The sequence below is a fragment of the Schistocerca piceifrons genome, chromosome 2 (genome assembly GCF_021461385.2).
Source record: "Schistocerca piceifrons isolate TAMUIC-IGC-003096 chromosome 2, iqSchPice1.1, whole genome shotgun sequence".
Taxonomy (NCBI): domain Eukaryota; kingdom Metazoa; phylum Arthropoda; class Insecta; order Orthoptera; family Acrididae; genus Schistocerca; species Schistocerca piceifrons.
The window spans coordinates 594,527,458-594,544,066 of NC_060139.1; the positions used below are offsets into that span (position 1 = coordinate 594,527,458).

A 16,609-nucleotide genomic window follows, 5' to 3' on the forward strand; every position below is an offset into this window, starting at 1 on the left:
AATCAGTGTCTGACCACGACTGACGCTTGCAACGTATTGATAACATTGCACCGGTTTCCGCTCGTGGTCATATACGAGGTTTGTCAGGAAAATACGTATAAAAGTTGAATAATACCTTTATTTTACAATTATTCAGGTATTACAACATGGTCTCCTTCAAAGTACTCGCCCTGAAACGCGATACACTTTTGCCAACGCCATTTCCACTGTTGATAACTTTGCTGAAAGTCTTCAGTTGTGATGTTGTTCAGTTGCCGTGTCGTTTCCGCCTTGATGGCTTCCACATCTCCCAAGTGCCGCCCTCGAAGCACCATTTTGCATTTCGGGAACATGAAGAAGTCACACGGGGCTAAATCGGGTGATTAAAGCGGGTGGTCTGTCACGGTGATTGAGCTTCGGGCCAAAAACTCGCGCACAACGAGCGACGTGTGAGTGGGCGCATTGTCGTGATGAAGGATCCACCTGCCCCCTTTTGCCAACTCCGGTCGAACTCGGGCCACACGAGCTCTGAGACGTGTCAGAACTTCAACGTAAAAATTTCCGTTCACTCTGGCCGGGTGGGACAAATTCCTTGTGAACAATGCCCCTAGAATGTAAGAAAACAGTCAACATGTCTTCACATTGGACCTTGATTTTCGTGACTTTTTTGTTCTCGGTTCTCCTGCTAGTTTCCATTCCTTGCTTTGAGATTTGAGCTCCACATCGAATTCGTAAAACCAGGACTCGTCTCCAGTGATGACTCGGTTGAGAAAGTCCCCTCGTTCCTCTGCTTCCAACCAATCCTCACAGCACTCAACCCTCTTTGCTTTCTGTTCTGGCGTCAAGAGCTTCGGTGCGATTTTCGCACACAATTTCTTCATTTCAAGTTTTTGTGTCAGGATTTCGTGAACGATTGTTCTGGGGATTGACAGCTCGTCAGCAATCATTCTGACTGTCAATCTACTGTCTTTAAGAACACAAGCCCGAATTCGTTCAACATTTGCATCTAAACTCGATGTCGACGGGCGTCCTGGGCGAGGGTCATCGTTCACTTCTTCTCGGCCATCCCGGAACCTTTTTAACCACTTGTTCACGGTTGGTTCCTTCAGAGAATTGTCTCCGTAAACCTGTTTCAAACACTCAAAACTCTCACGGCCATTCTTGGCTAGCTTTGCACGAAACTTGATGTTGACGCGCTGTTCCTCAATCAGAGAGAGCTCCATGCTGACGGCAGGTGAAAAAGGGTAACGGTCAACAAGCTGCTGCACACTCCCACTTTCACGCAGAGTGCTCTGACTCGAACTGAGCGTTGATGGGATTGATTACAGCAGTAGCCCCACCAGGCGGTGACTGCAACTTGTAACATAAAGACATTATTCAACTTTTATACGTATTTTCCGGACAAACCTCGTACCCCTTGAGGCGTAGGTAGGATCTGCATTTATATTCAAGCGTTCAGTTCTCGCGGTGTTTATATATCTTCATCCAACCCCAGTACGTGACAGATTTGACGTGGAAACGTACACACGACGTCGCAGTGGGAGTCGTTCGAATTTTTTTGAGTGATAGAATACCATCAGATTTCAATCGCTGTAAATTTCGAAACTAATAATGTCTCAACACTGGTTGAGCCCACAACAGTTAGATCATGTATGTGTCTTTGGTTTGTCACGCAGCACTGTTTTGCCTGTGACATCGTGCCAGTGTAGGAGGATGCGCGCAGTTGTTAGGAATTAACTTTGAGTGAAGTTATAAATTGGTGAAGCAAGGAAATGCATTTATCTGAGACATTGATTCGTGTGTCATTGCGAAGACCTTTCGGAGCGCTACTAGGACCCAAAGTGAGATTATAACAATATGTGCCGGAATATAAGTGAAAATCGGTATTAAATTTATGATTAAAAAAAATGAAAGATGTCGTCTCATTATAGGAAATGTGATTCAGAGGAAATTTCGCATCGGAAGGAATACAAAAAAACAAAAAACGTCCAGTGGCGAGCGAATCCGTGAGCTGTTTCAGGGTCGAAAAGAAAAACGAGGAAACGGCGAGAAGCGATAACGTAACTGGTTCATAGGCATACGTGGCCAGCAACAGTCTAAATGTCTACGGATCGTGTGCAGGCGTCGTTGGAAGGCAATACACGAAACAGTGATAATGTAGAGGCTAAATGCGGTAACCTTGCTATTTATCTATTCTGAAAGAGTTACGCTACTCAGTGAAACACTGTATTAAAGAGGCTGATGATTAAAGTACCTATTAATACAAAACACTTTTTTATTATTTTATTCCGAAGTTTTGACGAAAACTCTACGGCGCTGACGCGAACTACTCACACAGAAATTTTTCATGTGTTCCCTTCATATACACTATATAAAGTAGTGTAGACCTTGACGAAAAAATTTAAATATCCTGTCTAATGACTATGGTCATTCTGTATGGGGTAACATTTTCGCGCTACAACTGAATAATAGAGAGATATCTTGTTACGTCAGATTGCTTACAAGAGGCAACACGGTATTAAATTATCGAACTAGATAAAATTACAAGGCAAGCTAAGCATGTTTTTCGTTCCATTACATTGGCTGACGGTTTATTCGCATAAGTTTCGAAATCACGAACCTGTTGTCCCTGACTTTATTTAATCTTAAACTAGTGTTCAAACGATAAGTGGAAACATGATTTTGACCATGACGAATTAGTTTCCTTTCTATTTTGCATTTAATTTTTATTGGGCGGTTCAGTTGTCAAGCAGATGGTCTGCTAAGACTGCTTGGCTACTGAATTTCTCAATAATCAATATTCATGAGTTGGCACTCACAAGTTAGATGCATCATGCAGCACCACGAGAATAGTTATTCTCTACATCTGCCTGCACGTTTATACTCTGCAAGGCACTTTATGGTGTGTGGTGGAGGGTATCGCGTGTACGATTGTCGCTTCCCCTTCTTTCCTGTTCCAGTTACGATTGGTGTATTGGAAGAACGACTGTTGGTAAGTCTCCATGTGAATTCGAATATAATTTTATCTTCATCGTCCGTTCGCGAGATAAAAAGTACGGCTGGTTAACTTTTTTAGGAAGGCACGCTTTCGCAATTTCAACAGTACCTCCCGTGATGCACAATGTGTCCACTATAGCAATGCCATTGCGGTTCGATGAACATCTGCTTGAAGCTTCCACCTCACTAAACTAACCTGTGACAAAACGCCTGCTTTTCTATGGATCTATTCCTACCTGGTAAAGGTCACAGACTGATAAGCCATGCTTAAGTATCGGTTGGACGAGGGTTCTGTAAGCTATCTCCTTCGTAGTTGGGATACACGTCCTGACGATGTGCTGCTTTCAGTATCTCGAGTGACTACTAGTCTTCCATTTTGAATGCCTCCGTACACATATTCCTGGATATTTAATGTGACTGTTTTCAAAGATTCTTGGGGACTCGTGTTATCACACAGTAACGGGTCTTTCCTCCTATTCGTGCGCAGTGTTTATCTTGAGGGTCAACTGCAACAAGTGTCCACCCTCTCTGTACTACTTAGATGGTTCAGTACCACAGTAACGTTTAATTTGCTTAAGATTTTCTTTACATGTGATGTTAATGACTTTAAGACTGGAAGGTGAACATTCTAATCTAGTTAGGTCCTAAAGAAATGATATAACGATGGCTAATTGGAGACTGTTTACGACTGTTATTTCATTTATCTCTTTATTCAACCTGATGTGATTAGGGCCATCAGGCTCTCTCTTCGTCTGCAGCTCGTGGCCTAGTGGCTAGCGTTGCTACCTCTGGATCACGGGGTGCCGGGTTCGATTTCCGGCCGGGCTGCGGATTTTCTCTGCCCGGGGACTGAGTGTTTGTGTTGTTCTCATCGTTTCATCATCATCATCATCATCATCATCATTTGTGACTGTGACTAGATTGGACTGTGTAAAAAAAAACTGGACAGTGTAGAAATTGGGACTTGTAGGGGCGCTGATAACTGGGCAGTTGAGCGCCCCACAACTCAAACACCATTATCGCAGGCTCTCTCTTACATCAGACAAGTTACCAGTGAAACAACAATTTTAGTATGACAGATACACTGAGGTGACAAAAGTCATGGGATAGCGATATGCGCATGTACAGATGGCGATAATATCTCATAAACAAGGAGTAAAAGGGCAATGCATTGGCGGAACAGTCATTTGTACACAGGTGGTTTATGTGAAAACGATTCCGACGAGATTATGGCCACACGACGGGAATAACAGACCTTGAACCCGTAACGGCAGATGGAGCTGGACACATGGGACAATCCATTTCGGAAATCGTTATGGAATTCAATATCCCGAGATCCACAGTGTCAAGAGTGTGTCGAGAACATCAAGTTTCAGGCATTACCTCTCACCACGGGCAACACAGTGGCCTATGGCCTTCCCTTAATGACCGAGAGCAGTGGCGTTTGCGTAGAGTAGAAATGTGGCGATAACGGGCTATGGCAGCAGGCGCCCGGCCATTGCTGACACCAAAACATCGCGTGCAATGCCTCTCCTGGGCTCATTAGTGTTGTGACTTGGCAAGACAGCCAAGCCACTATGAGGTGAAGCCGAAAGGCACGCGTTTAAGCTCACGCAGGCTGGCGTGAGGTCTGGAACAGTTAAAGGAGTTGAGACTAGTAAAATAAGTACGTAGCTTCTGGAATACTTAACTTTAATCCATAATTGGTGAACATCGGTCTGACGGAACATGCATCACAAGATTAATAGCAAATGATAATGGCGCCTTGCAAGGTCGTAGCAAATGACGTAGCTGAAGGCTATGCTAACTATCGTCTCGGCAAATGAGAGCGTAATTTGTCAGTGAACCATCGCTAGCAAAGTCGGCTGTACAACTGGGGCGAGTGCTAGGACGTCTCTCTAGACCTGCCGCGTGGCGGCGCTCGGTCTGCAATCACTGATAGTGGCGACACGTGGGTCCGACGTATACTACTGGACCGCGGCCGATTTAACGGCTACCACCTAGCACGTGTGGTGTCTGGCGGTGACACCACAATTAGCATATCAATTTGACCTCGACGATTGAAAAACCGTGGCCTAGTCAGATGAGTCCCTATGTCAGTTGGTAAGAGCTGATGGTAGGTGTCCAGTGTGTCACAGACCCTACGAAGCCATGGACCCATGGACCCTAGTTGTCAACAGGGCGCTGCCCAAGCTGAACCGATCATTGACTGGATACGGTTATGTTCCGCTGCTTCCAGACGATCTGCAGACATCCATCGAATTCATGTTCCTAAACAACTCTCGAATTTTTATGGATGACAATACGCCATGTCATTGAGCCACAATTGTTCGCGATTGGTTTTGAAGAACATTTTCGACAGCGAATGTTTTGGCCTCTCAGATCGCCCAACATGAATCCTACTGAACTTTTATGGGACACAATAAACAGGACAATTTGTCCACAAAATCCTGCACGGGCAACAATTTCGGAATTATGGACGGCTATAGACGTAGCATATTCAGTATTTCTACAGTGGATTTCCAACGACTTGTTGACTTCATACCATGGTGAATTGCTACACTACGCCGCCAATAGGAGGTTGACGCTATATTAGGAGATATCCCATGACTTTTGTCACCTCAATGTACTATTAAATTGAGGGTCTATAGAGACAATGTGAATAAGTCATACTGACTATGAACTAGTAATTTTAATAACGGCTATATTTCTGCTCCTGCTGCTACCACTCATAACGATAATAGTAATAATAATGGCAATGACAGTGGCAATAATAAGAATAATGATAGTGGCAGATATGAAAATAATTTATAGGTGCACAAAATAGATGTTTGTTGATCCAGCGAGTTATGAGGAAAGGAAATTTAGGAGACCGCTGCAGCTAAAATAATTGGGAATGCAGAATATCTGGTTGGGAACAAGGATGCATGGGGGTAAGGAGTGCGTACAAAGGTTAATGGTAGTCATTATTTTTGCTTCACTAGATATGTCATTAACTGTCTTCTGGAACTGGGCATGTTATTCATTTGTTTAATACAATGCAGGAGGTTTTTCCAGGGTCAGGATTGTGCTACTGGGAAGGTCTTCGAGAATGTGACTAAACGATGCAGTAACACAGAAAGGCCGGCCGCGGTGGTCTAGCGGTCCTAGGCGCGCAGTCCTGCTACGGTCGCAGGTTCGAATGCTGCCTCGGGCATGGATGTGTGTGATGTCCTTAGGTTAGGTAGGTTTAAGTAGTTCTAAGTTCTAGGGGACTGATGACCACAGATGTTAAGTCCCATAGTGCTCAGAGCCATTTGAACACAGAAAGGATTTTGCTCTGATGGGAACGGGTTTTCTGCCACGTTGTTCAAACATGTGAGTTAAGGTCGAGGAGTGTTATGAGGGACAGTTTACGTCGATAAAACAGTAAAGAAGGCAGAGGCTATGAAAATCTCTGCGCTTGTCTGCACGCAACCCGGAAGCTGTACATACGATGGTGAAATGGTTCAAATGGCTCGGAGCACTATGGGACTTAACATCTGTGGTCATCAGTCCCCTAGAACTTAGAACTACTTAAACCTAACTAACCTAAGGACATCACACACATCCATACCCGAGGCAGGATTCGAACCTGCGACCGTAGCAGTCGCGGATGGTGAAATATGATCAGAGAGTCGAACATCACAGATATAACGAACACCGCAAATGTTCGCTGTTATTGAGAGTAAAAGCTCAGTAACAAATATTTAAATGCTTATACTTTCAAGGCCATGGAGAATGCTGCAGAAATCCGTAGCCTTTTCAACGAAAGTTTAGAATTCTGTTGCTGTGGGTATTGTCACAGATTTGCCAAAATCTCCATTGGTTACAAGTTGTCTTCCTCGTCGCTAACTCTAACATTAGCAGCCACTGCACACAGAACTCTAGGGTACACAAGTTGACGCCTCTGAACTCACCGAACAGATGGCTTCGTTATATCGGCCCACTCCGCAGTAGGACCAGGCGGGACTGCAGATCGTCACGGGCTGAAAGTACGCATACCACAGCACTCCCGGCGCCGCACCACCTGCCGATGAATACGGCATCCTTGGTAAATAATTTTTGGAATTTAATTCAGCAATAAAATGTTGTTACATAGTCATACCTACTTGTCGAAAATGAAAACAGAACATTCGTAAGTCTCTGTTGCACGTGAATTAAGTTTTATTATTCTATTTCACATGCTGTATTCTGAATTCTGACAGGCTCATATAGCTATGGGAACTTACAGTATCTTATATAGTTTTACGTTGCTATCACGCTGACACCATTGCATAGAGACTACCATATAGCTGTTGGATGTCATCTCGTGAGACAGGGATCTATGTTACTTCGACTTGTTTTCGCGTAAGTTGTCAATCGATGTTGGCAGCACGTAGGCTGGACGGGACAGTCGCAGCAGATTGGCCCACAGATGCCCAGTAGGGAGATGTGAGGGGACCGCGACAGTCATGGGCGCTTAAGTGCGTCTTGAAGAACGCGTCGGGTAATGCGGGAAGTGCATTAGTGGGCACTGTGTTGTTGGAAGAACACATTTTTTTCCGACGTAACAGGGACCTCATCAGAATGGAGTGGACGTTATTCTCAATGGGATAGTGAACGGAGTTGCCCTTTTTTGCCGCTGCCTGACACACTCCGGTAGGTTTCACGCCCCATTCGACCCCATTCACGCAAATGACGCTCAGTATTGCTAAGGCAGACCCTGCTCTAAAAGCTAAACACTGGATGTGCCGTGAAGCGGCGTGAGAAAAACGTAGCGAGAGGCACCCTTTGATCGGAGTACAGTAAACGGTTCCTGATTGTACTTTCTGACTTCCAGAGAGAAAAACTGGTTCTAATCGGGGCTGCAATAGATGAAGGATTACCAGTGTCCCTCATCTCATGCGGTAGATGAGAAGATGAGATATGAATCCATATGCTCCTGTCGTTTATAAACGATAAGCTTGTGCATCTTTCTTGAGCATCAATATTATCTTTGACACAAGTTTGCAACCTCTCGTTGAGAGAATGAAAAAATATCCGATGTGCTAGGCTGTCAGTAATAAAAAAAAAAAATGGTTCAAATGGCTCTGAGCACTATGGGTCTTTACTTCTGAGGTCATCAGTCCCCTAGAACTTAGAACTACTTAAACCTAACTAACCTAAGGACATCACACACATCCGTGACCGAGGCAGGATTCGAACCTGCGACCGTAGCGGTCGCGCGGTTCCAGACTGTAGCGCCTAGAACCGCTTGGCCACATCGGCCGGCTGTCAGTAACAGTACCACAATACGACAACTATGGTATACAGTGATTTTCTCTAATAGAGCTCACTGACTACCTCCTGGTTTCCCTAACGATATTTACTAGCCTAGACACGAAAATGATGATTTTACACGATTGAAACAGTTCATGTCAATATATGATTGTGACCATAAATAAATAAACTCTTAAATTGTACTTTACGGGAAACGACAGACCATTCTTAGGCGAGTCGCTTACATGACGAAGCTACAACACGGTAATGCTAATCATTGCCTTTTGTTATCTTCTATCTATGTTCTATGACAATGTGGTATTTTAACGTCACGTCTTTATAAATGTGCATTTTTCATTTAAACTAGGTTTTGCCAGATTCATCAGATGGTTAGTTTCTTATGAACCATACTTCTAACAGAGAGTTTTTGTTCTGATACTTTGTGCTTGTTAGTATCTGTGGTTGTCATTCCGTAATATATCGCCGAAAACGGTAGCCCAACAAAATAACAGTTTGGAAATTAGACAGCTCAAAGGTGTTTGATTTGACATTCTGTACTGAACAGCCGAGGTCACGCAACCATCTCTGAAGAGATGGACATACAGAGACTTAATAACTGGTTGAGTAAGACGGTGCTGTGGTAGCAGGAAGGCAATGGGCTTCTGGTTAGCGACATAAAATGGTAGTTCTAGTTAACTGCCTGGCGCTCGCTTATCTTAGTTACTGATACAGTCATATCATACTGACACCAAAATGGTTTCAGTTTTGAGTGTTGATTTCTTTTTGCCTAAAAGTATATCTCAACAAATAAAAGAGAGCATGCTGGATGAGTGGATCAGAAGTGACGCTGAACTCATTTTTAGGAATTAGAACTTCGTAACCCGCAGAGATCTAATTCCAGACCACCGTTGGCATTACTCCTTCAATAACACCACGTTAAAAGTGTCCTTGTGAAAGGTAAACCAATTTTCCGTCTGCAACGAATCACGTTCATAAACTGCCACAATTATTTCTTTTAGTCAAGTCCTACACCTAGTACTGAGAAACCGGAGATAATCTCAAATTAATGCGAAAAAATAAATGTGGGCGCTTTTCAATGTCTAATGTTGGGACGACTGAGGAGTCATATTGGTGGTTAATAAAATTACAAATTTGGAAATTTGTGGTAAGGTCTTATGGTACCAAACTGCTGAGCTCATCGGTGCCTAAGCTTACACACTATTTAATCTAACTTAAAATAACTTACGCTAAGGACGAGACACACACCCATGCCCGAGATAGAACTCGAACATCCGACGGGGGGGCCTCGCGGACCGTGACAAGACGCTATTAAAATTACAGGAAGGGAGACAATGAAGTAGTGTGAGCACATATCACACATCCTTCTAACAGCTCTAGATTGTCCACCGCGCAAACTACATCCTTAACTCTTCAGACACTGTGGAAAAGTTTGGAATTTAAGTCGGCACACTGGAACATAACAGGCGTTACGGAGCTGCACATCATCAGTCTTATCAGGCAAATAATAGTGATGTAAATTTCGTCCACTACCGGTATTCAAACCGATTTACATTTAGAAGAGCATCATGGTATGTTAAAGACACCCTTTACGGTGTCAGGTTTCTAGCTTACAGACAGCTATGCGAGACGTAGCACCCACGATCAGAGCACTACGCTTCCTATAAATTGACGTGTTAAACAACGAATGTATCAAGAAGGAAAGAGTATTTGGAAAGCGTTTTGCTCTCCCTGTTAATCGTAGTACTATTAATTTGCGAGACAAAACTATATAATCTTCCGGAGAGCGTTAACGTTAGCGATAGAAGTGGGCTCATGGGGGCTCTCAGACATGCATCACGTTTGTAGGTGCAGCGGATGTTTGAAAGCTACTATCAGATTAAAATCATGTGTTGCGCCAAGACTCAAACTCGGACCATTGCCTTTAGTTCAAGTGATGTGGCGCATTTGTTAAGGCACTGGACTCAAATTAAGAATGACCAGGCGAGCAGATAGAACAGTATTTGCAGAGGGCGCAGATTTCGATAGAGGACGCTTCTGTGCGCATGTGTTTCCGGGCCAATTTTTGCTATAAAGCCGTCGCCGGGAACTTCCAGTCTCCACGTCAGTCATGTTGGAGCCCTGACAGTGTTTACTTGTGAGTATGTGCGCGTTGTTTGTTACGGTCATGAGTGTTGCTCAACGTTGTGTAGTCGTAGTATCTGAGTCGATTTGTCGTTCGCCTTCTAAGGCAACGTTGTTATTTCGTACGCTTCTCGTTGTATCGCGTCTACATAGGCGACAGGCGTTCTTGCCTATAGCCTGCCAGCGCCCTGATCACGTCAGTCGATCCGGAGCTAAGCATGAACAGGTCCAAGGACAGGAATCCGCGGCTAGGCAACTCTTCCGCGGCCCCTTCATGTGGCAATGTGACACCGGCCGCTCGACGCCCGTCCCGGCAAGCTGCCGGCTGCGCTGATACTGACACCACACAACGGGCTAAGGACCGAGCGCATCGTGCCTCCCGCCACAAATCACCGATAACCACTGACAGTGATACCGATTCATGTGCACCCTGTACACAGCGTCGTGTGAGGGACCGATCTTCCTCTTCAAGTTCTGATTCCCATGGCCGCCTGGTGATGGACCTCTCACCTATTGACAGTCAAGCCCATGCCGGCCCCCAGCATACCAGAAAGACCGTGTCAAGTACCTGCTTGACACCAAGGAGGATTATGTCCAAGTCCTAAACTTTGTGAAGTCAGGGGCTGTGGCGACAGAAGAACAAAAATCATCATCAAAGACCTTCTTTGCGAAGCTACAGAAACAAACATCAGGCGTGAATCACTCGGTCTCCAGTTCCTGGACCACTTGGTAGACCAATACAACAAGAAGGGCCCTGAGACCCAGAAATTAATCCCTATGCCCACCCATGTTGTCTCCCTTATCAGATGGGAGGACGTCGAACGCATTTAGCAAATCAGGTACCTCCTGTCCACCAAGGTGCATATTGAATCATATGAAAGCCGTAACGGTCGCTCCATCTGCCACAGGTGTCAACGTTTGCGCCACACCAGCAATTATTGTTCACTGCCATTGAGGTGATTCATGAAACAGCTCAAAAGATCCGTTGGTCAGAGGATGGGCTCACTAAGGTTATCGCCCTTGTTGAAGAGCTCGGTCAGAGGGCTCCAAACTCCTGGCTTCAGAAAAAACCATGTGTGCCTGTGTTTGGGCACCGCTCACTACCCCACCATCTGGCTTCCTGGACGGGTTGTCCTATATACCAGAAGGCTATGAGGTCTTCCTGCCCTCCACGAAGGAAACCGAGGACGGCACCCATTTCCACATCTTATGAGGGAAATCCGATGACCATCCCACCACTCATGCTCAGGCACCTGACACATCTGCAACACAGGGGCCCCCTTCGGCTCCATCCTCTACGACCACATTCACTGCTGCAGCTCAGTCTCCTCCTGCTCAACCATCTTCTGTGATACATACCAACACCCACCACGTTGACAGACTGCCTGCAGCCTCCTCCCGCCCACATGCTGATGTGCCACAACGCTCCATTGTGGCGCCTTCTCCACCAGCCACCACGCCCACTCCTGCGCATTGCAGGGTCAAGCAGCCCACCCAGGATGTCCCTCAAGTGGTGGAGACAGATGCTTCTATCTGGTATAACATGCGAGAGGTCCTCCAGGTCATCTCTTTGTTCACACAGCCACACATCGGGGCTGCCATTCGTGAAACAGTTCAAAAGATCCGTTGGTGAGAAGATGGGCTCACTAAGGTTATCGCCCTTGTTGAAGAGCTCTGTCAGATTTTGTTATAATGGCGAATCGCCCACCACACAACCATCAGCCCACTCTGGATCTTGTTTTCTTTTTTTTTAATGCCAATGACCTTAAAGGTATGAACACTGAACCGGACACATTCCTCTATGACCACCATGTGGACGTTTTACTTATCTCAGGAACCCATCTCTGCACCATGGTTTTCTATTGCACTGTCCGACTCCATCAACAAGGTGGGGGCACAGCAGTGTTTCTGCATAAGTTAAAATGGCTCTGAGCACTATGAGACTTAACATCAGAGGTCATCAGTCCCCTAGAACTTAGAACTACTCAAGCCTAACTAACCTAAGGACATCACACATATCCATGCTCGAGGCAGAATTCGAACCTGCGACCATAGCAGTCGCGCGGTTCCAGACTGTAGTGCCTAGAACCGCTCGGCCACTTTGGTCGGCCTTCTGCATAAGTCACTCATCCTTAATCACGAGGTTCTCGAAACACTCTAACATATAGAGGCTTCGGCAGTCACAGTTTCTACCTATCTTGGTGCTATAGCTTTTGCTAAACTACGATTTCTCGAAGCTGATCACCGCACCTTGACACCTTTTGACAAACTCATTGTTGGGAAAGATCTCAACACCAAGTATCCAGCTTGGCATTTTCGCATTGCTAATCCCAAAGACAGACTCCTCTTTGACCTAGAAGATCCTCTGGCACTGTTGGTCTATGGCCCCACACTCTCACCCACATACCAGTCCACTCTGACAGCCAGCTGGACAGTCTGTATGTGGCCATTTCCAAGAACACTGTGGTGCGGTTTTCGTTGGAGACACTCTGAGAACTGGCCTCTGATCATAACCCCATGCTCCTGCACCTTACCAACATCGCACTGTCTTCAGACGTCTATTCTACCTTGACCATCAAGGACTGCAACAAATTTTCCAGGATCCTTAATAACACCACTCGGCAACATCTCCACCTGACAATGCCTGCCAGTCTGGTTAGTTTTATTTATTATGTAACCACAAAAATCCAAAAGGCGATGAAGGCCTCTACTTCTATTGTTCCAAGGGCTTTAACCCCACTTGCGCAAACTCAAAATCCAGAAGAACTACTACCACAGGTGATGGAAGCAGTTTCATGATCCTTGGGATAAGCATTACATGAAGCGTCTCCAACGTGAATTCTGCCACTGTCTCGCCGATTGGAAAACGGAACAAGAGGAGCATAAGATGTCCGCCTTTCTCCTCCAACATAAATCTATATTGGTCTTTTGTCTGAGGCCTGCAGCACTCTGCAATGAAGACCAACCATCCCATCCGCACAGTGGATGGCTTAACGTATGATGCCCTCCATGTGGTAGAATCTCTGGCTAATGTGTTTGAGACCCAGAACCAATTGCTCATCCAGGACCTCACACCTGATGAACTCCAAGACGAACATGATATTTTAACAGCCATTGTCACTTTCCAACAATGACCACCTCTGACCGTCCCTCTCCTTATGTCCCTGGTAGAAATCCACTGGTTTCTCCAATGTAAGCATGGGCAGTTGGCTCCAGGTTTGGATGGCATCTTAAACAAATACCTCCGCTGGCTCCCAAGCAAGCCGCTGGTCTTATTTACAAGCATCTTGAACCACTGTCTCACAACTGGCCTTTTCCCACACAGTTCCCCATCCCCAAGCCCTCGAAGGCTCCTAAGGTCCCTACTAACAACAGGCCCATTAGCCTTCTGAATACCATGGCCAAGGTTCTAGAATCATTGATCCTCCACCACATTTCCCAGCCTCTGGGCTGGGTCAATCTGTCCAGAACAGTTTGGATGCGCTTCCCATCTGTCAGCCAAACACCAAGTCCTTAGGATCACAGAATATGTCAGCAAGGGCTTCAACTCCACCATGTGGACGCCAGCGGTTTTCCTGGCCTGCAGAGCGTGTATGACAAGATCTGGCAGGACAATCTTGTGCACAAAATGCTGACACATACAACCATCCCCATCTACGTGAGTATCGTGGATAATTTCGTCCATGATAGGACTTTCTTCGTTACTGAAAAGGTCAATGCTCCAGCATACATCACGTGTCAATGAGTACCCCTCATGACGCTGTGTTGCCTCCCATCCTTTTTAACATTCATGTTAAGGATATGCAAGTCCTCCCACACCACCACCTGGCGCAATATTCCGATGATACGGCGCTCTGTACCACCTATGCTGCAACTCAGACCAGCTCACTGCTCTCCTCCAGAAGCAGGTGGATGCGAGAGTGACCTGGTGTTATTCCAACAAGATTGCCCTCAATACCTCCAAAACTATGGCAGTCTACTTCACTAAATGGCGCCACATCCTACGCCCCAACATCACTATTGCAGGTTTCCAGGTCCCATGATCCCCTGATACCAAATACCTATGTGTGCAGATGGATAAAAACTGCTCTTCCATCGCCATGCAGGATATGTAACCCAAAAAAGACTCAAGCTGATAAAAGCATTGTACTCAATGTTCACCAGCAGGGAACTGTACCTCGACACCAGGCTCTGGCTGTACTGTGTGGATGTCCACCTTTCCATCACCTATGGTTCCACTGTGTGGGCTATCATTAGTGCCTCCCAGATGCAGACCCTCCAGCTCCTGCAGAATAAGGTGCTTTGGTGGAGCCTGCATGCCCCTCCCCTTACGAGGGTAGTTATCCTCCACGAGGAAACGGACATGACCACTCTCAAGAAGTCCATGCGAGAGAAGTCAAGGCATCTCCATGCAAAGTAGAAGTCCTATGCGACACAGTCGCTGGCTTACAAAACACTGGCACAACGCCTCCCCGGCACTGGCACGGACACCCTGTTCCTCTCACCTCCCTTGAGGACTCCGATTGTGACCATGGGTAATGATAGCACTGTTATGGACACTAATGAAGCGTTAGTGCTGACTTGACCTCTCGATGGATATCGACCATCGTCAACCACCACTGTTGATACATAATGTAGTTGATAGTTAGTTAATATTTGCCTATGATCTGAACTTCCACTGTTAGAGGGTGGTATGGAACTTCAAGTCCTACCACCATACCTTCAACGTGCACTCCAGTGATATCTTTGGACTGACATCATTGTCGAATGGAACAGTTTTACTATCCAACAAGACTGTAGGACCATGAGCCACCGGTGGAGCAGTATTTCAACCTCCCACAAAAAAAAATTGCAGTCTCCAGTGGGGCACACTCACCTGAAGATGGCTGGCCGGTTGGCAGCAAAAATATTGTGGCAAGAAGTCAACATGATCCGGATGCAATACCGAAACCTCAGAGAACATTCTGTATGCCGGGAAAACTTCAAGAATCACAGGACACTATTGTCTCAAAAGTGTAGGAAAACACAGTGTTTGTCTCCTTGTCTTTTACATAACCATTTATGAATATATTTTCCAGTTAACTAACAGGCTAAATTAATTTGGTCTGGACCTATAGCACAGACTGATATGGAAATGCCACCCGCTAACTTCCCAACACGAAATTTACAATGTATTAGAACTACTAACTCATTTCTTTTTCATCCTTACATTCAGACAAAGCTTTGATGTAGACTATCCGATCCTACGCCAATACTGGCTAGAGATGTCACCAAAATATATTTCTATAGCTCGCTCCAAGTACTTGTATCTCTTATCATTGCATCAAACTGCCCTGCTTCCCAGTCTACGCTGAACAACAGCTGTAGTTTACCTAAACATCCCACAATCTCGACTCAGCAACCTCTCAACTGCTAACCATGTGGCACTGCTGTTTCTATAGTAACAGTTCCCAGAAAAAATACATTTATTTACCCGCAGTTTTCTAGAACAACGTACATCAGTTACTCGCCCTCCCAAGCAATGAAATTCACTCTTACTTATATATTCTTGTTATCAGATCAAACACACTTTTGTCTGTTCTTTCCAACATCACAGAACATTTCTGTCTAAGTTACATCTCTCTCAATTACAATGTTTTTCTGCCTCTAATCCTCCTATTCAAGGTAATCATCTGAACTACGCTTTCTTCCACATTACAAAATCGCAGAACGGTTTTGCCGCTATCGCAACACTTTTTATTATGGTGAAAAGCTTAGTTTCATCTCCTCCAGGTCCATCAAGATTGTTATAGAAGTCTACATATGTTTGTTAATAGCATCACAGTCTACACTAACTTCTAAGTCCATTAAAATTAATTGTTTACCTTATTTAGTATTTAAATTATTTATGTTTTTCAGCTCTCTCAGCTGAGGAACGGCAAATTATACCATTCCCTGCCACATTCCTCTTTGGGAGTGAAGACATGGAATTAAAATATGGAAGAGTAATTATTGTACAATGGCATAGACTCCACTCCAGTTTCTCTCTGTTGTTTGTGTAATAAATGCGTTGACCACCTCTGAAGAGTTGTGGTTAGTGCATATGCGTGCTTGGAGCAATACCTGGTGACGAGGTGGGCTTTTATGAAGTGGCGAGGTCTGAAATGGAGTCCACTCAGCCCCTTGAGGAGAAATGAGCATCTGCTAGAATGTTTAAGTAAGGACAATGTTACACAAGCTATCGAAGTGGTCA

The 16,609-nt window shown here is 45.2% G+C and overlaps 1 protein-coding gene across 1 annotated transcript in view; it reads right to left on the reverse strand.

Moving 5' to 3' along the window:
• Positions 1–16,609, reverse strand: part of LOC124775630 (collagenase-like) — a 64,732-nt gene that overhangs the window by 15,307 nt on the left and 32,816 nt on the right. The window contains exon 6 of the mRNA XM_047250458.1: positions 6,915–7,024. Coding sequence (XP_047106414.1) covers positions 6,915–7,024 — 110 coding nt within the window. The remainder of the gene's footprint in view (positions 1–6,914; positions 7,025–16,609) is intronic.